This window comes from Perissodus microlepis, chromosome 11 (genome assembly GCF_051167445.1).
Source record: "Perissodus microlepis isolate ML-2025 ecotype Zambia chromosome 11, ASM5116744v1, whole genome shotgun sequence".
Taxonomy (NCBI): Eukaryota; Metazoa; Chordata; class Actinopteri; order Cichliformes; family Cichlidae; genus Perissodus; species Perissodus microlepis.
Window position 1 is genome coordinate 33,998,643 of NC_140471.1, and position 23,579 is coordinate 34,022,221.

At 39.0% G+C, this 23,579-nt stretch overlaps 2 protein-coding genes across 3 annotated transcripts in view; one reads left to right on the top strand and one right to left on the bottom strand.

Moving 5' to 3' along the window:
* Window positions 1-5,477, top strand: part of paqr6 (progestin and adipoQ receptor family member VI) — a 32,051-nt gene extending 26,574 nt beyond the window's left edge. For both annotated transcript variants that reach the window (XM_084944335.1, XM_084944336.1), the window contains exons 7-8: window positions 443-587; window positions 1,937-5,477. In XM_084944335.1, coding sequence (XP_084800461.1) covers window positions 443-587; window positions 1,937-2,202 — 411 coding nt within the window. In that variant the 3' untranslated portion in view covers window positions 2,203-5,477. The remainder of the gene's footprint in view (window positions 1-442; window positions 588-1,936) is intronic.
* Window positions 5,478-7,035: 1,558 nt separating this feature from the next.
* The window catches only part of ntrk1 (neurotrophic tyrosine kinase, receptor, type 1), a 46,347-nt gene continuing 29,803 nt past the window's right edge, over window positions 7,036-23,579 (bottom strand). The window contains exons 15-17 of the mRNA XM_084944338.1: window positions 16,658-16,898; window positions 13,836-13,994; window positions 7,036-8,372 (exon numbers count right to left, since the gene is read on the bottom strand). Coding sequence (XP_084800464.1) covers window positions 8,187-8,372; window positions 13,836-13,994; window positions 16,658-16,898 — 586 coding nt within the window. The 3' untranslated portion in view covers window positions 7,036-8,186. The remainder of the gene's footprint in view (window positions 8,373-13,835; window positions 13,995-16,657; window positions 16,899-23,579) is intronic.

A 23,579-nucleotide genomic window follows, 5' to 3' on the forward strand; every position in this document is an offset into this window, starting at 1 on the left:
TCTTCTCTATATCAAGCTGCTGAGTAATTGAGTTCACAGAGTTTGCTCCGACATCTGAAAGGAAGAAAGTGGCGTGTAATACACTTGCATAATTGCATTCTTCTCTTACTTAATTTGAACTTAATTTCCACTCTGAACAAGTATCTTTTTCAAAAGCCACAGCTTGCGTTGGTCTGTTTGTTTGTGTCATTACATAAACGCTGATAAGTGCCACTCTTTAATAATGTAATAGGACTTTGGCTCACTATCCCAGAATCTGATTTCCTTTGTTTATCTAATACAAATGTCTGCCATCAGTTAATTCCCCTAATCACTACACTATTCCTCATTAGTTTGTGCATTATGCAAGTCACTTTTCTGTCTGGGTCAGTAATGCTTCGACAATCAGTGTTAATCTGTGTTTAATCCAATAATAGAATCTGTTTTTTTCCCCTGTGTTTAGATTCTTCTGTGCTGCGGTGGAAGCTGCAGTCCAACCGGCGCCTTGTCCAATCACTGTTACCACCTCCTCTTCGCCTTCCTCACTTGTTTTCTGTTTACCGCCCACCTCCCGGAGAGGCTGGCCCCGGGGTGCTTCGACTACTTCGGTACGTCCTTTTGTGGCGCTCAGTACAGCTTGGAACACACTTTCAAAACTTAATGCCAGTTAAAAGATGAAGAAAAATAACCAAATGAGTCGCATTCAAATTCAAGTGCATGTACAAAAGCTTTTGAAGTTTTAGAAGCCTCTGTTTTCATTGAGTTCGCTCCAAGATAGGAATACATGTAAGTTTATGAACAATAGTTTGGGAAAGGCCTTTGGGAGTGTCAGAGTTATTCTCTAAGCACCGTGTTCTTTAGTTTGGCCTCCGTGTGGGACTGCAACGCTTACATTTGCCTTCTATTGTCTTTGCTTGTTTTTGAATGTTTTCCCTGCTGGTTGCTGCACAATTGACGCTAAATAATGGCTCGATATCAAACAGGCTTTGGAAGTGATGGTGTGTAAACCTGCGCAAACTTTTCTTTGCTCGGTGGATTGTTTTGTTTTCTCTGGTGAGGTTTCACACAAGTGTCATTGTTTCAAACGCCTCTGAAGGCGGACAAAAAGCTGCTGCATTTGTTAATCTTTGAAAAGAAGAGGAGATTTTTAAAGATTTGTTTATCAGGAAATGGTGCTTAGATATTAAAAAAGGGTCTTTCCCAACTTTTCGAATATAAAAAAGAGAATACACAACCTGCCTCCGTTATTCCAGTCCATCATTCCTTTGTTGAAAGAAATATTTCCTGTAGAGCTCCATCAGCTGAGGGTGGTGCTGAGTTTACTGGTTATACACTTTTTTTACTGGCAGTCAGAAGAGTTTTGTATCTTTCCTCAGCTTCATGGCACGAAAGTGTTTTAGGTACAAATTCTCAATCTCATAGTGTACAAGTCTTAAATGATATATTCAGTGTTTTGTGTATTAAGCGTCTCCAAAACATAAACTCCTGATGATCCACACCATCTCCAACACTTGGAGCGTGCATTCCTTTAGGACTCAACGACAAGTGAAATAAAGTATCAAATATTTCAACAATGTTCACAGCAGAGTTATTTAAGGACTATTGAAAATTGCACATTGCCTGCCGGTCCTCAGAGGATAGCCTTATTCGTGCTTCTTCTTTTCTCTAATGTGTGGAGTGTTATCATTCCTGGCTTAGGACAGTGTATCATACAGCTTCGTGATGGCTTTGTTGACAGGACTGTAACCCTATGAATCACGAGATAGTTTAGTCAAAGGTTCAAACCTCATCAAAACCCGTCTAAGCAAACGAGGATTACTTTAAACTGTGAATAATTCAAAGCTGCTCTGGATAGTAGCGACGCCATAGTTTTACTGTTGGACTCGCCCATTCAGTTCGGCGACTTGACTCGACTGTTTTTGTTTCATTAATTCAAAGTCATCTTTCCTTCCCAAAGGCCACAGCCACCAGCTCTTCCACGTCAGCGCTGTGGTGGGGTCCCACTTCCAGATGGAGGGTGTGATCGCAGACATGACATCACGGAGGACGTGGCTCCTGAACCACGGAATGATGCCATCTTTTCTTGGGACCATCGGGGCACTCGCCATCAGCCTCGCCATCAACCTCGGAATAATCGGCATTTTCAGCGCCCCGCTGCTCTGGAAACCGTGCCGCAGCCCCAACCAGCCACACTCATCCACCTGCGGGTGCAAGGAGCAGTGAGGGCGGGGCGTTTTCCGCCTCATAAAAGCTGATTCGCTTTCCAAAGGAAAGGTTCGGCTGTTTGTCTGTCTCAGCAGCTACAGTTGACAGTAGTGCTTGTTTAACACCTTTAGTTTCTCACTTTATATTCCATGTCCTGGCAGCGTTGCACGTCTGACGTGTTCGTGTGTTTACGCAGAAGCTGAGGACCCAGACACGGTTATCAAAGCCTTTTTCTGGTGTTAATGGAAGTGAGGCTGAAAACACATCTACCAATGATTGTTTGTTTTTATGCTTCTCATTGCTGACTTATATGAAAAAGGCTCTGGGTTGAAGGAAGCAAGCTGTGGTATCACGACACCTAAGTGCCTGTTTGCAGTGGATCGCTACAAGCTTCAAACTGGAAACAATGTCACAATTTGCAGGGATTCTTTTGTGATTAACAGCGTCAGAAACTCTGTTTCTGTTATTCAGTGATTATTGAAATATTCTCTGTAACTGGACACATTGGTCAGTGAAGTTGTCCTGTGCGTTAAAGCAGCATGGACAACACATGTTCACCTCTTCATAACGTGATGTAGACTGGCTTGCCGGCTCTTATATATCCACCTATTGATTCCACTCTGACTGGCATTGATTTGCAGACCAGTGTGGTTCTCTTTCTGATTGCCTGCCTTTATTATGAACCCTACAATCTGCCACAGGTTACAGTGCTGCGGTGATTAAAAGACAGGTACCATTTTTATAACCATTTGGTGTTCCCATGGCAACACTATAGTGGCCTCATGCCCCCTGAAGGTCTTCAACAATTTTATGTTCTGAGCAAATGGCACCATTTTACCTTTCCATCACGTCTCATAAGATCCACTCTGAACTATCAGGTAAAGCGGGGAAAAGCACTTAAAATTACAAGCAAAAAATAAATACATAAATAAAACCAGTTTGTAATATTTTGAGTCTGGAGAAATTTCCAACACGTGTGGTTTATAATAACTACTGGTTGAATTAAGAGAAATGGAGGGAGGAGAGATGATATTAATGTGGGAGCTTTGTGTTGTTGCAGTATCTGGTGCACTTTGCAAACTATTAACCTTTCCTATACTTTAGGTATCTTGTGACTATTTACCACTCTTCTATTTATAGAATATTTATTGCTTGTTGTAGCTGCATTAACGGAAAGGAAGACAGTTTATTTTTTTTGTTTTGTTTTTGTATCAGATAGGTGAGCTAACAATAACACTTATAATACTATTATCAAGTAGTTTTTGACCATTATTGGAACTCTAAACTGCACTTTGCAGGACCATCTAGATTGGTTTTGTGTGAACTTCACAGTTTTGGAGATATCTGCTGAAAAGTTCTCTGCCTTGTCCTGCAAACGTTTCACACAGGAACTATTTTCTTTCTGCTATTTAATACATCTGGTGCTCGTTAACAGAGCTCAGCTGAGGGGTGAAAAGGTCTGTGTTTATACAATATCACAAACACACGTTTCCCATCATGGGTGTAGCTTGTAGCTGAAAGAAAGTAGTTCTTACTGTCCTCTAAAACTGGCCACGGCCGTTATTACTGACTAAAACGAGAAAAAAGAGAACATTTATTTAACGTCATTTAAGCAATATTTAGTGATTACAAAACTAAACAGTCTCTAATTTTAGTCTTTAACAGTGAAATTTGTCACAGGTGTTTGAGTCTTTGGTGTCGACATGTGTGAGTCAACAAAACCAACAAAAACCAAACTGAAAGCAGAAGATCATCTCTGAAATCTAACTGAAATGAAGTGAATTTAAAACTACAATTTCTCTATTTATTTGGTTATGATTTGTAGAAAGAGACAGTGCTGCTCAGTTTTCAAAGTATATTTTTTTGTGTAATTCAAGCACAAAGCGGCGAATGCCAGTTGGTTCCAACATATTTAAGAGAAGCTAATATCTCCAAAACTGGGCCTGACAAATGCAAATAAATTGTATTGCGGCCCTTTTTTTTTTTTTTTTTTTCTTTTGTTCCCAAATAATTTTTAGCCTTTTTGACAAAACTCTGTAAAATTGTAAGTTGAGAAAAGAAAAAAAAAAAAGAAAAAGAAATGAGCTGCAGCTCTTGTTATTTTTTTTTTTTTTTTTTAAAAAAAGGCTATTTTGGATATTTCTCACTTGTGTAAAGAGAAACTTTTACTCCCAATAATGCACAAAAAAACTTGATAAGATCCATTAATCCGACAATTCATTAATCAGCATATAAGGTCGCATAATACTGTTATATAATACAGGATTGAAGCTGGGTCTTACGTTACTAAACCTCTCAGTTGTAGCACTGATGCTCGTCGTGCTTGTACTGTATTAAACCCATTGTTGAGCATTTTTATGGGACAGATTTACATCATCATTACTTCATCATCGCCGTTTACACACGCATCTTTTAACACTCGTGGTGGAGAAGTTGATCAGAGGGGAAATGTATGTGATATTATAGGACTGAGGTGTGTTACAGGTCCATGTCGGACGCTGAAGTAGAAATGTCGGCGGCGAGTGTGTAGAATCACAAAGCACACACACACACACATTTATATTAGAGCACTTGTTTTTAAGATGTGTTCGAGGTCAGTGCGCAGAGTATAAAGTCACATCTTCCTTTCCGTGGCAGACGCTGCCATCAGTGTTCCCTTGTTTTATCTCCTCCCCTGCCAGGCGTGGATCAATTTTATTTTCTCTACAGGCGTCATCTTACAGCATTCCTCTGTTTGACCCTCTTGATTCTTGGAATTGCATCATTACCGACTTAATGTGACTCTACAAGACTTGTCTGGAAGCCTTTACTTCTGAGCTGGTGTTTGTCTGGGGGGGAATTTTCGTGTCATCTTACTCATTTGCAGCCGTTTACTGTTTGCAGACGTGCCAGAGTTCTAAAACTCGGTCATGCTCACGTCATCGATTTTTGTTTCAATCTGCACTTATTTGAAAAACGTATCAATGATTTCTCCAGACCAGATCACGGTTACCCTGAGGGCGATAACAGCCGGAAAAGTGAGCACTTGTGGCATTTTCTAAACACTTTATGGATGGATGTTGAGTGATGTGAAGCGCAAAGACAAGAGCAGGAAGAACCATTGAATTTTAAAAAAGAGGGGCAAAGTTATTGGTGCCTTTTTTAATGTTTTATACAAGTTTTTCTTTTGATACAAAACACAAACTACTCTTGAAATGTATAAATACTTATTTGTTCTTTGCCGTGTGTAATTTGTAATTTGCTGCTTTGTTCTACTAGATTTGTGTAATAAATGAAACCTTTTATAAATGGAATTATTGTATGGAGTGATATCAAAAAGCAAACTTTCTTTTTTGTTTTTTTTTTTAAGTAATCTGATTTCACTTAATGTAACAGTGGAAACGGTACACAAAAGGACTTCCCACATTACCCAGTAATCTGTTAAATATATGCAACTCGTCACTGTGTCTTTATTCACAACTTTTTGTGTCTTTTCTCGATGAATGACTGCAGATCCTCTCACTTCAACGTTCGTTGGAATCAGAGCAGTGTGCCTGACTGGCCAGCAGAGGGCAGAACAGTACAGCAAACACATCCTGTTTAGTTTGAGGAGCTCTTTGCTGCTGTCTCTGCTGAGCAGCCTTTATCTGTAAAGAAATGAACCGCAGGCTCAGAGTGAACATTTGTCTGCAGGAAAAACCAGCTGCTGGACGAGAAAATCTGCAGACTTCAAAATGTATTTTTAGTGTTGTTGTTGGAGTCTTAAACCCCCTCACAGAGGTAAAGCGTTTGCTTTTAAAAGCCTTGAATTGAGGGTCAATAATAATAAGACCTTTTAAATGTGGGGATGTGAAATAGTTGTGCGTAGCCATTTGTAAGTGTAAATATTTTTAATCTGCAGATTATCTCACATTACTTCTTCTCAGGTTGTGCAGGTTTCTTCTGCTTTGGTTTGATTCACTAAATCATTTCTCTTCCTGTTCTCTAATCTCTCGCTGCAGGATGGACGGTAAAGCACGCTGAGTGGTTTATTATTAGCAGTACACCAAAATGAATCGGCACCACCATTATCATGAAGAAATAATTACCATAAGAAATCAATATCCTGTATACGTGCATTATATGACTAGGTGGAAGATTGAAAAGGAAAGTATCCTGCTGCAAAGCTCTAATAGGACTTCCATTTTAAAAATGGCCTCATTTCCAGCTTTTATTATAGTCATATTCCACATCCAACCAAGGTGGAGCCTCGAGTGCTTATTAAAAAGGTTCATTCTGAAACCACAAATGGAGCCCTTAAGGATAACAGGGACAAATACTACAGAGTGTACTAATCCTATCTCCCCAGAATCTGCTTGTAAGACACTACAAGAAACAATGAGCCAGACACGGGTCCAAGTGTTTTTCATCCCCCTCCCGGTACGCCAGAGGAGGTCGAGAGAAAGAAAGAGAAAGAAGGGGATGATAGCATTACTCACAATCCATTACCACTCCCCGGAGGCACTCTGCATACGAAGTGATGGAGCGAGGGAGGGTGGTGGTGAAGGAAGGGGGCAAGGCAGAGAGACAAAGAGTTGGGTTTTGGAGGGTGTTTGTTTGCTGGAGGGCCCGCGGTAAGGCAATATGAAACTTGATTATTCCTTTTCAATAACCGTCTGCTGAGCATCCCGTGGAGACGTCGCAGGTTGCTGATTAGTTCGTCAAAATAATAGAAGGCTCTTGAATAGCCTTGTTAAGATGTCTAACTTTAAGTACAGACAGGAGTCCAAATCATTGTTCAGTCTGAAGCATACGATAATGATGGATTGACTGATGCAGAGGGATGTTCCTGCGAACACTGCAGCCTCGTTTTTTTTAATCAAGTTTGTTTATTTTTAAGGGCAGACAATATACAAAGTGCTGGAGTAACAATACATGAAGATATATATATATATTTTGTTTTAGACATTAATACAGAGTATATACACTCAGTATGTATGCTTAAAGGCATCGCAGTGGTTCACACACCCTGTCTTTCACGCTCTCAATGCCCCATTTGGTGGAATGACAAATGTTACGGTGGTGGGTTCACCTCCAGTTTCACTTTCAGTGCCATCTGTCCTTCTCCTCCTGGAGTCTCGCTTTAACCCATCTGTTACCTCTCGGGGTGTCACCTCCCCACCAGCTTTGCCCCCTTACCAAATTTCACTGCAGCACTTTGATTCTGAAGGTCGTTACAGTAGCATGTTAAACATGGCTGATCTGTCCAAAATCCGCTCCTGAGCGAGTCTCAATAGCGGCCGCAGGCTGAAAAGTCGCTCTTTGGAAGTTCATATTTGACAGTAATTAAATGTAAACACAGTCGTTGATATACCAGGAAACATTTTCACTGCTAATGTCTGACATCTTGTTCTTTTTTTTTTCTGAAAAATATTCATATGATACACTCAATCTGACACGTGAGAAACAAACAAGGTTTGGCTGTGACTATCTTATATACATCAATGAAAGCTTTTTTTCTTTTTCTTAATAACCCTCTATATCAAAACTTATCCAAAATCAGTGACGGTACTATACAAATGACTATCTGCTGTACTAAGATCTGTAAAACGAGTTTTTGCTTTCTAAACCAACACAAGCACGTCAGCTAAAAGTCATTTAAAATGTGTCGCAGCTCAGCTGATGAAGGGACTCCAGAGACCATGTGGCAGTAGATTCCCAGCAAGAGCCTGTGCACAGTTATTTTAGTTCTTATCCATGCACGCTCCTCCATCAGACTGATCCCACCTCAGATAAACATTAAACACTTTGGTAAACATGTGACAGGTTTCCAGAGAAGGACGGGGCAGTAACCAGTTAAGGGGTCAAAGTCGAGCTGGAATGAGGCAAAACTGCAGCCAAAAAGGTCAAAGCAGATGTTACTGCCCACGAAGCATCACAGCTGGAAAAGCAGAATGCAGTTGAACTTAAATGAGTAACAGACTAAAGTTTTATATCTCAAATCAAAAATCCAACCTCCCCAGCCTGGTTGGCCCGCGGCCCCTCTAGCCCAGGATATCCAGGTAAACCGGGGGGTTCTTGACCAGGGCCAGCAGACGGCTGTGGATGTCCTTCATGACCATTCTCTGCTGGGGCTCTCTCTGCCAGCAGCCCTGCATCAGCAAGTAGACCTCCTTCGGGCAGGTGCGTGGCCTCTCCAGTTCCCGTCCCTGCGTGATGCATTCAATGGCCTGTGGAGCAGGAGGGAAAAATACATTTTTTAAATGGCCAGAATAAAAGACGCATTCTTAATCTGTTCTCAGAGCTTCTGTTCACATCGTCTTATTAATGGGCTTTCTAATGGAGTTAGAGCCTACCAGTCCTGTATATCTGAGTCTGAACTAAAAGTTTCACATCAAAAATGAGCAAAACTTTTTTCTTCAGTCATTAATGTTGAGCAGGAAGCAAAGTCTGCAAATGAGAGAAGTTTGACTGCTATAAAGCCTGAAAGGTTTTTTTAAATACATGCTTACTGCTGTGAAAAGGATCACCTTTTTAAAAAATGAACCAAAATGCAACTTAAAATGTAAAGTTTGTTCAATTTATTTCACACACTGAGGACAAGAAACCAGCTTCTGTATGTGAAGGTTCTGTGTTGCATTCACCCATCCAACACAAAGCACAACAATGTGATTGGTCCATTTGTTGTTGTCAGAAGAACAACACAGTGACGTCGCACCATCATCATCTTTTAGCACCAGTAATTCACTCAATGAGGGCAGTTTTCTTGTAAATCAGCACCGTGGATCCACTGGCTGCATCGACTCGCTTCCAGCATTGAACATGAAACAAGAAAGCTAACAAAAGCAGCCTGATCAGACATTACAGATACCATTCAGAAGAAACGTGGGGTTAGAGAATTAATGAATAACATGCTATTAGAATAGTGAGGTGGGCAGGTGGTGGATGTTTGCAAAAGTCTACAGCTGTAAAACAGGAGGGAGAAGTTGTTTACAGCAAAGTTTAGTTGTTTTTTCTTGTTTATTAGTTTCTATTAAAAAAGAAACAAGCGGTGATGACATGTACTGAGAAGATGTTTTTTTATACAGATAAAAAATTAACCTGTCAACATTGTGAGGAGGGCCGAAGCTGTAATATCTTTTTATATTTATCTGTCCAACGCTGATGCAGCTCTGGTCTTGGTTTTTATTTGTTAAACCAAGAAAATCTTTCTCTGACAGTCACGGCTTCACCTGAATACAGCTGAGGATAACAATTATCTGTATGGTGCTAAAAGCACTAAAAACATTTTAAACTCTACCACTAAGTGTCCTTGGTACTCCCTCCAAACCTCGAGCATGCAAGCACACATTTAGTCTCTAAATGAAATGTTTATGCTGCTCGGTTTATTGCCCAGCATCCCAGGATGACAAAGCATCGTTCCTGGAAAGACACGCTGTTTGTTTTTTTAAGTTTAGTACTTCAAAGATGCGAGGCCCTTCTGTAGAATTACTCCGTACTAATAAAAGTCGACCAGTGAGGGTCGTCAGGAATCTCTATGTTTGAAGTTATCTTTGTAAGGAGCTGTTAACAATATTAAACATGGCTGTTCATTGTCAGATGCATCATCATTGTACCAGAGTCAAGTTAAATCCTATTTTCAGACCTTTGTTCGGTCAGAATGTGAAAATAAGTTCGGATGTAAAACAAACAGAATGCAGCTTTAAATCAATGGAAGCTTATATTTAATTGAAGATACAACTGAAAGTGCAACTCGTATCAACTGCATCACCTCATAGTAAGCTTTTGTGAGCTGAGGAGATCAGATTCTGTATTTCTGAAAGTTAAATGTGTTTGCTCTCTGTAGGGTTTGAGCTGAAAGGAAAGCAGCCTTAAAGGATCCGTCTTGGTGTTTTAAACTTGCATTTGTGGGTGATGTGAAAAACTGTGTTCACCCACAAAGGTTTTCAGATATTTGCCACCTGAAGGTCATTTATTCAGCCTCGTCACTTGCAGAGACTTCTCTGGATTCTCTGAAGCTTTAATAATAACAAAAGACAGAGGCATGTCATTGTTAGGCTGTGAAACTATTTTTCCACACGTCATTTACACAGCACTGAAACTCCAACTGATAGAGAAAAGGAAAGATTCTTCTCTGTGAGATGTATCCTTGCATTTTATTTTTTTTAAACACGTTGCTATCATCAGATTTAAATATTTAAATATGAGCATTGAATGCTTTGTAATATATAGAGTCGGGGGTGAGATGCTTTGGTAGTCAGTGATAATAACTGGAAAATAAATAAAGTAAAAATACCACAAAGTAGAAACTTACATTTGAATATAGTGAAAGGACCATAAAGAAAAAGACTATTATTCAGTATTACAGCATGGATGTGTACCTGCATGCTGCAGTTGGTAAAACTATTTTTAATAACTGTATACACTGCCGGAAAAATACAACAGCTGATAGACTGATGTTTATAAAAGTCAGTAATAGCAAAAACATTCAAACAAAAAAAGATAAATGTAAACCTTATAAAGCAAACCTTAAAAGAGCATGCAACAGATTCATTCACGGAGACTTTCTGAACCACCAAATATCTATGTGCTGCACCAAGGACAATATGTTTTAATAAACAGCACAATAACCTCACTATCTACAGATTCACAAATATGTGTCAATTAGCGGCGACCTCGGAGTCAAATGAGAGCCACCGAAATATGAACAACCTCCAGCTCCGACACTAATGGCTGCAATGACTGATTCAGTTCACACACTCTTGTTGCTTAGTGAATACATCACTGTCGAGGATAAGAGAGAGATTTTCACTGTGCTCTGCGACTCTCTTCTTCATTGTTAACCTCGGCCTGATCCAGTCATCACAAGAGGCCTGTCGCTGCTCAGCCACTTTGCACCAAAATGGCCTATCAATCAGAACGCAGACTCATGCTGTCCGCCGCCGTCACAGCCTGTCACGTCAGTATTTTGGGATGATTTATTTCCACCACTGACTTATTAGGCAACATGATAATTTTACCTGTCCTTCATTGGACGAGACGGATTAGGTTAACGAGGTTACGGCTCATTAGCCAGGGGCAAAAATGAAAGCCAATGAGATTAGAATCGAGTGCAAAGGAAAAGTGATCTACCCTTCTCTTGAAAGGAGAGAGGGCTACAGCCTGTAATAGCATCACTGTGGTCACAATGGAGTCCCACTTCTTGGTGCTTGAGCTGAAAAGGCTAGACTGGACCGCCCTTAATTACTATGAATTTATTGATTCGTTTAAGAGCACCGGGTAAAGTATCTGAGACTGCAGTGAAAATGTTTTGTTTTGCAAGTTTAAATTATGTGAAGGCACCAAAACATTTCAGGCTGCTATTTACAGAAGTATTTGCATTAGCGCATGTTCAAGAATGAAGTTACTTCAAGCTGACTTCATTTATTAAAAGAACAAAAGACTCAACAAATTACTTAAACTCCACACAACAGTGAGAAAAGTTCTTTCTTATGCTCTGATTAAACTTTATATAAACATTGTCTGCCCTTTTTACATCTGCAAGTACGAACCACGACGCAAACTACAATTAGCTTGACAAGCTTGTTACCTTGTTGTTAGCTCGTTGACTAGCTTACCTCGTTTGCTTGTTTAAAAAAGTGTAACAAAAGAAAAGTAGGCTGTCAAGTTGTGCATAAGTGACATTTTTTTTTTAAAGATTTCAGTTAACTATTTTTCTGTATCCTACTTAATGTTGCTTGCTAGTATATGCTATTAGCAGCACAGTCAGAATTTAAATTAAACATGCCGACCACCACTCATGCAGTTTGTTTTAATTGTTTTGACATCATCTTAAGTTGCATCAAAATAAATAGGTGAAATCAAGAAATGTAAGCACACAGTGTTGAACTCAAGGCTAAAAAAGTGAAATACTAAAGCCTGAACATGCAGCAAGGAAGCACTCTGCAGAAACCTGGACCTAGCAACTCTTTCTGGGCAAAGCTACATACATTTACACAAACCACATAAAAAGGATATCTAGTGTATGTCCAGCAGTCGTGCGTAGATCATAATCCATAAAAATAAAGCAATCAGTGAATCCTTGAGGGGTAATAACTGCAGTGAGTGCTTTTTCTTTCCTACAAAACTTTCACATATCATTTTTGGAAACATTTTTAACATTTGGTAAAATTGCTCATTTGAAATCCGACGGAAAATTAGAATGGAGGAGTGATATGATGTGCATGTCTGCATATAATACATAACGTTCAGAAAAAACCACGGTGAACTGGACGAGACTGCCCAGCTACATTCATGGCTGTAACTACCGGTAGCTATAAGGTTACCAAAGTCTGGACCTCAGTAATTAAAAGTAAGTAAATACTGTATATTGTTATAAATCCTGACGTGAGATGGCTTTTATGCATGACTCAGTGAAATGATAACTGGTTGTTGTAGGTATAAGGAGTGAATCAGAGACACAGGAGTGTCAGGGCCAGTAGCCTTCTCCTTTGTGCCATTTTAATTTCAAGTAAAAGAAAATTTATTTATTTTTTATTTCATGGTTTTATATTGTCTATAAAACAATTGTCTCATTGTCTCTTTTACAGAGGCGTGTAAAAGAGACAAGCTGTATAAACTCTAGGACCTTCTAGCACAGGTGCTAACCCTAAAATATTAAACATTACAAGAAAAACTAAATGTGGACCTCTCTAATTTCTAAAGCCTGGTTACACCCATGGCCACACTGTGAATGGTGCTCTATGATAACCCCACAGATGGAGGTTGTCCCACCCTTGACCCCAAATGAACCAATTAATATTCATGTTGTTGCACTGCGCATTTGCACATTAGACTAGTTTTAACAGTGAAGTTGCAAACATCTACTACTTCTTGTTAATTTAATAAATATTTATTTGGTTTATTGTATCCATAACACGAACCAATATGGAATCTGTTCAGTATTTTCAGAAATTAAGCTTTTTTGGTTATGGTATTTTAGGACACAGTCACCACACTTTCTGAAGCTTTTTCAATTCAATTGAAAGGTAATTTTTATGTCCAGGTGACCAATTAAAACTCCATTCATTTAGATTAAAAACTATGTGCTGATTGGAGGCTAACTGGTGCCATCAGGCACATGCCCATCATCAGAACAGTCAGTGTGAAGTACAGAGAGCGCACAACCCATGTAGGTAGAGACAGCGGGATGAAGGTACGTTACTTTAAGTTCTTCACTGCACTGCGGTGTGAAAGCAAAGCTAACTGGAACAATAGCACTTTCTATTAAAGCTTAGTAATAAAGTGGTAATAGTAGGGTAAAAAGGCAGAAACAAGAATGATATAATTAATAATAATTTGGTAATTTCTAAGTTATTACGACTCAATTACAAAGTAATAATCAGTTAATAGCCACAGTTTTGGGCCCTTATTATCTTGTTACATAAGTGTTAGTGGAATATTACTGTAACCACTGTTGCTACCACGATATTACTTTAATATCAACTGGTCTTACTTTGTAATTGAGTGGTAATAACTTTTACTGCATTATTACATTCTTGTTTCTGCCTCGTTACCCTGCTATTACCACATTATTACATGCTTGTATGTGCGTTGTTACCATGCTATTACCACATTATTACCAAGCTGTAATAGAAAGGGCTACCGAAATTTTGTAACGCAATTTTATAATGTTTTTTTCCACTGCAACCCACCTCGCTATTGGACAGCTGATACCATGGCTGTTTCCCATAGGTGAAGATCTCCCAGAGGACCACACCAAAGCTCCAGATGTCGCTCTCTGTCGTGAACTTCCTGTACATGATGCTCTCAGGGGGCATCCAGCGGATCGGGAGCATTGTACGTCCACCCACCTGAAGATAAAGAACCGAATACTAAGTGAACTTTAATTATGGAAACCTTAATTAGCTTTGTTGATGAGATTAAATCTTAAATAGATTTTCCTTTCCACTCATCTTGAGCTGCTTATTACAAGCTGGGAGACCAGCTTGAAATCAAAAATAGGCAGACTGTTTAAAAATTATTACAGTAGTTTCATGCAAAATAAAAAAAGGAAAAGAGATTAACCGCCACAAAAATAATATTAGATAGTCTCTTAGGTTGTAATTTTTATTGCATTTATGAGATCTCAACATGCTGTTAATGAGTAAAACCCTTTCACTGGCACGTGAAAACAGGAATGCACCTTTCTCACTTCTGAAAAAAAAATCCTGCTGTAACAGATTTGAGCGATTTTCAAATTCTCAAATCCCACCAAGGGGAAGCAACATGAAAAAGTCCAGTGCTATTATTCAGCCGGTTTGACTGTAGTTTTTAAAAGTACACACTCCACAGTCTCTCAAAGGTTACGCTGTGATTTACAGATCCAAAATGCACGACATACTCTGCTCCTGCAGTTTAAATCGCTTCAGGAGAAGACAAAGCACATGTGCTTCTTATCTTAGTGTATTTTTCAGAATATGACCACAATGTATTATGTAGCTTAATCATAATAACCCATTAGTCATTTTTAACAGAATTATAGTTGATTAGGGCATGGTTTTTCTCCTTAGACAACATCATGTTTTCACCCTCGCACAAGAAAAATTGAAATATCTTTTCTTACGAGACTAGAGGAGAAGTTCAATATTAGTATTTGATCTATAATACTTCAAAGTACAAATCCAAAACACTGAGTTCAATAAGAAAAGGAGTGGGCCTATTATACCTATTCATTCTCCTCTCTGAGTTTCAGACAGTTTTTTCTACTCCCGGTTTGTTATGATGCAGCAGAGAGCAGGTGTTCCAAATAGCGGTCATCTCATGAAAAAAGCTCTGGCCGTGAACACAGAAGCCCGAATTACCTGTTCCTGCTCAAATATTTAATTTGGGTGAAGCAGCCAAGCGAGCTTAAGCAGTTGCTTTCAGGTAGTGGACGAACTGGTATAAGATAAAAAATGATTATTTTGAACTGTGAATTGTGTTAAGCTGCTTTAACAGACCCAAGGATAAATGTATGAAGATGAAAATGAGGATAATAAAAGTCAAATAAAACAGTACAGCTGTGTTTACACATGTACTGCAGCCCTCACTTTTCAGAGAAACACAAGACAGAAAGGAAACGATCTTTAACCTGCAGCCTCACTTGTCTGTGTGATGTCAGATTGGGAATTCACAGCTTGTGAGTGGTTGCACTGTTTCCAGATTAAGTATTTCCAGTACCGAGAGCAGATCAGAACCCCTGCTGTGTGTTACATGTGATAAAGGAACAGCGCACCTTGATTTGTTTATAAGGTCTTAAGTGTTTCACACCTTCAGATCTTTTATCTGCTTAGTTAGGTGAATGTGTAAACTACTGCTTCTTTGTAAAGTAGGTCCCATATATATTCCAAAATCCATCACGCGAATTATGCAGAATATTTTCTAAAAAGCAAGCACCACAAATACATTCACACAGCAGTAGAATAACAGCAGTCTTCAGTTGGGTTTTTAAAAATGTATCTAACTATTATTTTTATTGTTTCATATACTGAATTAGAGCTTTTCACACTCACATATTCACACTCAAATACTCAGAGTGACAACAAGGTTTTTGCATCTTTAAACTTTTGGCTGGAAGAATATAAGAATATCTTTTGGCTGTATATAAATGATGGCCATGATGGCGCCCGTTGTTTCAAGTCAAGTCCTGTTTCTAACAGTTCAAGCTGAACATTTGCTCATCACCATCGAACTTTTGTAAATCACTCTTGATGAGCTGATTACCATCGTTTATTGTAATTTTTCACTTTAATGGTGACCATCATCTACAAAATTAATATCCTTATATTCATTAATGGCTGAAAATGGCAACATAATAAATAAATATATCAGGAAAATGTTCACTGAGGCCACAACGTGAGAAATAGTTTCACTTTCTCACAGACTTCTTTACAGTTTAACTTCTCTCAAATCCGCTGGCCATTAAAGAATGTAGCATTAATGAACTTCCACACTGGAACTTCCAGTTCTTGCTAACCAGTTAACAGAACTACAATCTAATACACGCAGGTTTGTGGGGGTATGTACGAGGGAAAAAAGACCCCCAAAAACACAGATGAATTATATATCATGTAAAATGTATCAAATGAAATGTCTGGGATTCTAAAGAAGTGAAAATCTGGTTTCACTTGTGGAACCAGAATATTATTTGCATGATGTGTCCTCCTGTTGCGACCCAGACTGCAACAAAGAGGGATTAGCCTGCAAACCAACAATGGCGTAATTGCAGTTTGATTGCATGTATTCATCATACGGTTTACATACTTCAAACTTCCTGTTGGACCGAAATGTATTAGATCGGCGTCAAACAGTGTTGCTTGCAGTAAACTGAAATTGCTAAAATCTTTCTTTTAGTGACAAATACGTCAGAGCAGATAAAACAGAAACAAATGGCAAGGTAGTAGTGAAGTAAAGGAGTAATATTTCTGTCTTGTTTAAATTTACAGTCCCATTAAGAATAACAGTCAAGTATTCCTTTTATGTTTCAGCCGTTTACCCGATAGTAATCTGTGCTGTAGATGTCTCTGGACATGCCGAAGTCTCCGATTTTGACCACCAGACCCTCTCCAACCAGACAGTTCCGAGTTGCCAGGTCACGGTGAACGAAGTGCAGCGATGCGAGGTAGACCATGCCTGAGGCAATCTGAGCAGCGATGTGCAGCATCTGAGGGAGAGTGAGCTCACCCAGCGGGGGCATCTTGGACTCGTCCAGGATGTGAGCGTCAGGGCCGTGAGCTCTACAGGGGGCACAAAAAGGACACACAGCTGCTTTAATCCACATCTGTTGGTCTGAATTTATTTTAATATTTTAGCTTCATCAAAATGTAGGAAGATAGCAAGGTGAAAGTAAAAATACCACAGTTTCAAAATCTACTCAAAAGAGTTAGAGGCACAGTGTACCTAATGCATCCAAAGCAAATGTTTTGGTCTGTGTTACACTGATTTATGTGGCATTATTAGACCGTCGATACGGATGCACAAGTGTATAAGCAGCAGTTTATTGTAGCTGGATGAGACAGAGGTGGATTCAGCTTCTTAGTACACAAATAATTAAGTTCTAAGATACTGGGGGTGGGTTTGAGTGCTTTTCAAAACAGTCACAGAATGAGGCTGAGCAGTCGTGAGACGATTAATGCCATCGGTTCCAAGGAAACACAAAGCTCTGCATTCACTGTGTGGACTTTTCTCTTACTTATATAAAAGATTCTGAGAAGTTTAGAGAGGAAAGGAGTGCACATCTGAAAAGCACTACTCTTTGCAGAAGGTCACACGGAAATAGGTTGGGGGCACTGATATAATCTTTAACAATGTGCTGCACAGTTTTAAAAGTGTATTCTGAGTCTTTAATGTCAAATCTGAATCTGAAAAGTAATTACTGCTGTCAAAGTAGAGGGGAAAAGTGAAGTGAAGTGGATTTACACAACTTGGGTATTTTCAAATAAAAAGTGTATTTCGTTATTTTCCAGACTAAGAGAACAACAGAAAAAAAGTCATATTTTTAAAAAACAAAACTGACTAATGTTGTCAAGCAGCACAGGCTGATGACCCAACTTGTTTGAAGGTTGTCTAGTCTACAAAAGACTTTATATTGAAGTAAGCAGGATAATAATATTTACATGAAGTGAAAAGGTACAGTATTGATACCTTCAGACAAATTTATTCTCTGCATTTGACCTGTTTCAGCAGTAAGTCTGTGCTTTACTGTCACGTAAAGAGCGACTTCAGGTGTCATGCTGCAAATGAGACACCCTAATGAGACTCCTCTTTGTTTATAGTCATTTCTGCTCATTAACTATTTGATGACCTATTTTCCTTTTCTCTTGAAATGAATACTTTATTAAATGCACTTTTTCTGCATTAGATGGGAACTTCTGACCACTGTGGACCGTAAACTGAATGAACTCGACATGCTGTTGATATTCTTCTCTGTTGCTGTTGGCTGTGCAGGTTATCAAACACTTGAATGAGCAATTCAGGCTTTTGTATTTTTTTGCTGTAACTATGGCACCAACCTTGGGTGACCTGAAGGACGATGACCTCAGCACGCAATCTGCAGATTGAACATTTGTGACATATACGAGCTCTCTAGAACTCCCCAGACATGGTGAGCATGACCACGCCATAATAAAGCCATTTAACAGTGATGCTTAATCAAAAACACAAGGCTTATAATACGCCTACAATTGATTTGCAATAATGCAATTCAGAGATGCAGAGTGCATTAACTCTTCATGGTTTTCGTGGACCATAAACACCCACTCTCACGTCCAACTCCTGCCTAAATGAGCAAATCACAGCTGATGTGTCTCCATCCATCCTAATATCTCTCCTCTCCACTTTGTCCCCTCCTTACAAAGGAAGTTGTCTATACAATCACTATTAGTTTAAAAGGCAGGTGGCAGGGTGGGAAAGCAGCTGCATTGTGGGGTCTCTCAGACATCTCACCCATGCTGTCTGCTGAAAATGCGATTTCCATCCCTTCGTGAACATATATCTCGGGAAAAGTCTGTTCGCGCGCCTCTCTGTGTGTTTTCATTTCCAATCTGCCTCCTGTGGAGGACACCTGGCAGACAGCATCAGCGCCGTCTGCTCTAATCGTAGCGTCAGATGGTTGCCCAGGTGCCAAGTGAGCGCTATTCAGCACTGACCCTTCTCCTTCAGCTCCCCCCAGAGGTTTGCAAAGGTTTTTTAAATGACTGAAAAACAGATTTTGAAGCTCTTCTGTCACCATGTTATGCAACAATTCAAGTGTTATCATTTGTTATCATTACCTAATTTGCCACATAACCCCTTCTCCAGATAAAAAAAAATCAGTTCATTGCACAGTTCAAGGAATCTTCTCTATTTCTACCCAAGTGCTAAAACACTTGGATAGTTGAAATTCACTCTCATTTGAGGTTATTGATGTGAGGACTTCTTATAAATAATAAAAACTGACCCATGCCTTGACATGTTGTGAGTTATCCAGGAGATTCAGCTCTTACGTTTCTCTCTCTTTGTCTCTCCTTCAGTGTCTTTGGTTACTTTTCTCGTGATGGTAAAAATGTTTGGCTTGAGTTCTTGTATGTCTGTGGTTTTCACTCATCTGTGAGTCACTCTTTTTCTCCCTGGGTAATAATTTGCATCTCTTTATCCATACTGTAAATTTACAATGCTGTTTTTACTGGTGGGTTGCTATCACTTGTAAGGCACCAGTGGCTCACCTAAGGGCCCTGGGAATGGTTTATATACACAGTGTTTTATGTATAGTATGCAATTTTAATCAGAAAACATTTCTTCTTCTACAACACGCACAATCCCCTACCCGTCACGCACACAGTAACAATTATTTTCTTGTCAGCAGTCACTCAAATGAATTATGTTGCACTCAATTGTTTTTACATCACATTTGATAAAAAACAGGGTTTTTTTCACATTATTGTTCCAGCTGGTAAAAATCCAACCATGCAGCAACATCTGTGCGTGAAGAAATGAAGGCACCGCCAGAGCGGCAGAGAAACTGCAGTTCCTCTGATGGCCACTTGTCATGTCCTCTTAGTCATGTTTGTGACGTTGGTGCTTTTCGGGGCATTTTAAATGCAATGATCACACATAAGTTTGCTCACTTTGTGGTTAATTCTATTAACAGACCATCCATGAAGTCTTTGCTCTTGTTTTGGTGAGTTAAACTCGAGTACTGTATTTTCTGTTACGTGGCATTAATTAGGCAGGTATCCTTGTTCAAATAAGTCATACTATTTTTTTTCTTTTGCTGATAAAGCTGAAATCTTTGCTACATTCCTCTTTTATGCAGACATTTTTGGATCCAATACCAAGCTGCACATGCAGGATTTGAATGGAAGAGGCAAACAGGCTAAAAGTACTGAGCTAATTTAGTCAGTTTCCTACCACTGAGGTAAACAGAAACCAAATTACAAGAAGCCTGACTAGACAGGAGTGTATTATTGCTTTCAGTTCTTTTGGTCGGTCTGCATTTTCTGTAAAGGCTGTGAAACACTGTACGCATCAACATCAGAGAGCAGAATACAAATTTTCAAACATCAGTTTTATCAGCATTGATTTGGTTTGATTCTCCTGTTTCCACCTTGCTTTCCTTTTGTATGAGTTTTCTGTTATGTTTTTTTCTTCTTTCTAACTTTTATTTGTTTCTATAATGTTGATGTAATATATTGTTTTGTTTTTAGGTTGTTTTTAAGATCTAGTTGGGGACTACAGATGAAAACTAGCCCATGGCTAACTCTGGTGCATTTACAGAAATGTTTATTGATGAGTTTTGTCCCTAAATATAAATAAATAAATAAATAAAACACCAATCTTTATCTAGCAAAGCAGTGGAGGCGTTTTCTGCGGTACGCATCTAAACAATAATGTGGCTAAAATGTTATTTCAGGACTACAAAATTAGGCCATCCCCTTATTCACCCCATCCTCACCTCCCAGGTATCCCTGCTGGATGTGTGGACATATTTAGCTTCACAAACCTCTCAAACAACGTTTATATGTGTGACTAAGGAGATGCACACCAGCTTACAAGTCTCTAGCTTCCTCCTCACAGTGCCAACTGTTAACTGCGTGAATGACATACAGGTGAAGGTTTTAGCTTGCTGACAAAGAAAATTATGAGAAAGAATACAAAGCACCTTTTATATCTAATGAAATGAAAACAAGACTACAATACATACCTGGCATGGAAATTAACAGACTAAAATGCTTTTGGTATAATATCTGGTTCTTGTTGTTTGTCAGCTGGTTTGGTTGGAGTGTTTTAATATGTGAATAAAGTTTGGTTAGTTTTTCTTAGAGCAGATGGGTCCAGTGTTGGTGAGTTTCAACACCGGAATGAAATGAATTTCTTCCTGTTTCAAATTCAGCAAACTGGTCCATACATTTACCGACACATTAGGTTCACAGAATCGTAAGGGGAAGGGAATGGAAGAGAAATTATGATGTAAAATAATTAATAGATGATGTTAAAGGTGAGCTGGTGATTCATGTGAAATGCTTGACTTGAAAAGAAACACATGCCAAATTTTAGAGAGATTTCAAACCACCCTGGCTATTTCTGGGTCTCCAAATCATCTAAACACCGTTCAAACAGGACCTCAGAAACCTTACAGTGTGGAGAGAGAGGAAACGCAGCCGCCTCAAAAATATCAAATATAATAGTCTGTGAAGTCGAGCGCAAACACTTCCACGGCTGTCCTCATGACTCCTTGTGGCATTTCTACTTAAACACACAAAATCCACCGATACGCTGAGTGACCGGCGGAACCGCACATGCTGCACTGAGGTCAGCTGAGTGGGTTTAACTTTTAAACACACATCAAGTTTGAGTGATAAAAGCAGTGCAGCTCACAGATGGCAGCTTTTAAAGAGCTGCAGTCATTTATCTGTGTGAGCGAGTCCCATTTTCAACATCTGAAGCACATCTAAAAGCAGTATATGATCATTTAACAAATTACATATTATGATGTTGTTGTAAACAGATTCAAGTGTTGGTACTTGTGTAAGTGGAGGTTGGCGCACAAAAAGATAACGAATGACAACACTGTAAAACAGTTACATGATGTAAAATACGTCTAACTGCTAACAAAGACTCTACATTAAATTAATAAACAGGTTTAAATATTTACATTTATAGTTTAAAAAATATGAAATGTTTGCAGAGCGCTTATAAACCAGGTGGTTCTGACCTGCAGGGGCTTAATGGATATAACCAGCAGGGGGGAAGTGAGGGTTGAGACAATGGGAAACACAGTTTTTAATTCTTTGGTCTTAAAAAGCAGGTAATGAAAAATGTTAAAACTAGGATATTCAGTACTAGAGATGGACTGATCCGATATTACGTATCGGTATCGATCCGATACTGACGCAAATTACTGGATCGGATATCGGAGAGAAATTAAAAATGTAATCCGATCCATTAAATATCAAAAAAGCACCTCACAAAACTTGCGACACGGCGTAACTCGGCTCATAACTGTAGCACGTCGGAGCAGTGTGCTCACGTGATAGAGCGGCTGTGTGTATTTGTAGCCTCGCTACCAAACCGGCATTTCATCTCCGAGGAAGTGATCCCAGAGAGAAGTAAGTTCATCTCTGAATGTTTGTAAAGCATTCCAGCGTTAAGCTTAACAACCGATATATAGAGCAACTGCCTCTTCTCTCTCCCTCCCTCTCCTGCTGCTACTTCAATCATGAAACTGATCAATGATCAGCTGATCGGCTTTTCTGTCGCGAGTCCGTCTCTCTTCTTTGTTTTTGGCCCACTTTGCACCAGAAAGAGGAAACCAGCGGCTGAACAACAGCAGCACTATTAAGCTTGATAAGCTGTTGTTAGAATTTATTTAATATTACTTTTAGACCAGGATCTTTTTCTACGTAGCTGACGGCTGTAACTGTGCAGGGGCGGATCTAGCAAAGTTTAGCCAGGGGGGCCGATAGGGCATGAACAGGGAAAAGGGGGCACAAAGACATACTTTTCTTTCTTATTCTCATTTAAAATGTCTAGCTTTTAATAATTAATTATCCGAATCTTACACCCAAAGTTTTAATCTTATGTAAACTGTATAGAAGTCCATTACTGTATATATAACTGTTAAGTCTAATATACCCTAGTAAGCTATAGTACTTTTTCCTTTGGGAAGATACCATCTGTGCAGTCTGCAATTCTGTTGAAGAAAGATGTTGAATCTATTTAATTATTCTTGAAAAATAATTTATTTCTGTGCATTTCTTTCACACTGCATCAAATTAAAGTTGATTACATCGATTAAGCATCATGAGGTGGAGGGTGGGGGGGTGGTTCCTTATTTTTTTTTGCTGGGAGTTTGCAACCCTATTAGTTAGGTTGCTTAATATTTCTGCTAAGTACTCTTTAAAATACCAGAATAGGAAGGATGGTGCAGGTTTAAGTTTATTAGATTGATCAGTTTTGCTGAACTATGAATTATTTTGGGTGCAGTGTATTTTTTACATACAGGTATAACAGAATAGCTTTAGTGTTGTTGTTTATTTAAACTTGAGTATGAACTTATACAAAATGCAGCAAGATATAAAAAAAAAAACAGTTTTATTGATTAAAAAACACTGTATCGGATTCATATCGGTATCGGCAGATATCCAAATTTATGATATCGGTATCGGACATAAAAAAGTGGTATCGTGCCATCTCTATTCAGTACATTAACAAATGTTCTTCAGAACATTTTAACTTTTCCACATTTTTTATATCCTGAAAATGATAAAGTTCATTTCTTTCTTGTGAGTCTCCACATGACCATAACAGGCAGCACCAGGTGAAAGTCGGTGTTACTACTTTGGACTCAAACACAGCATTTAGAGAAATATTCAGACGTTTTGTTATGATACTCAAAACTGAGTGTGGTGCATCCTGCTTCTATCAGTGTTCCTACTTGC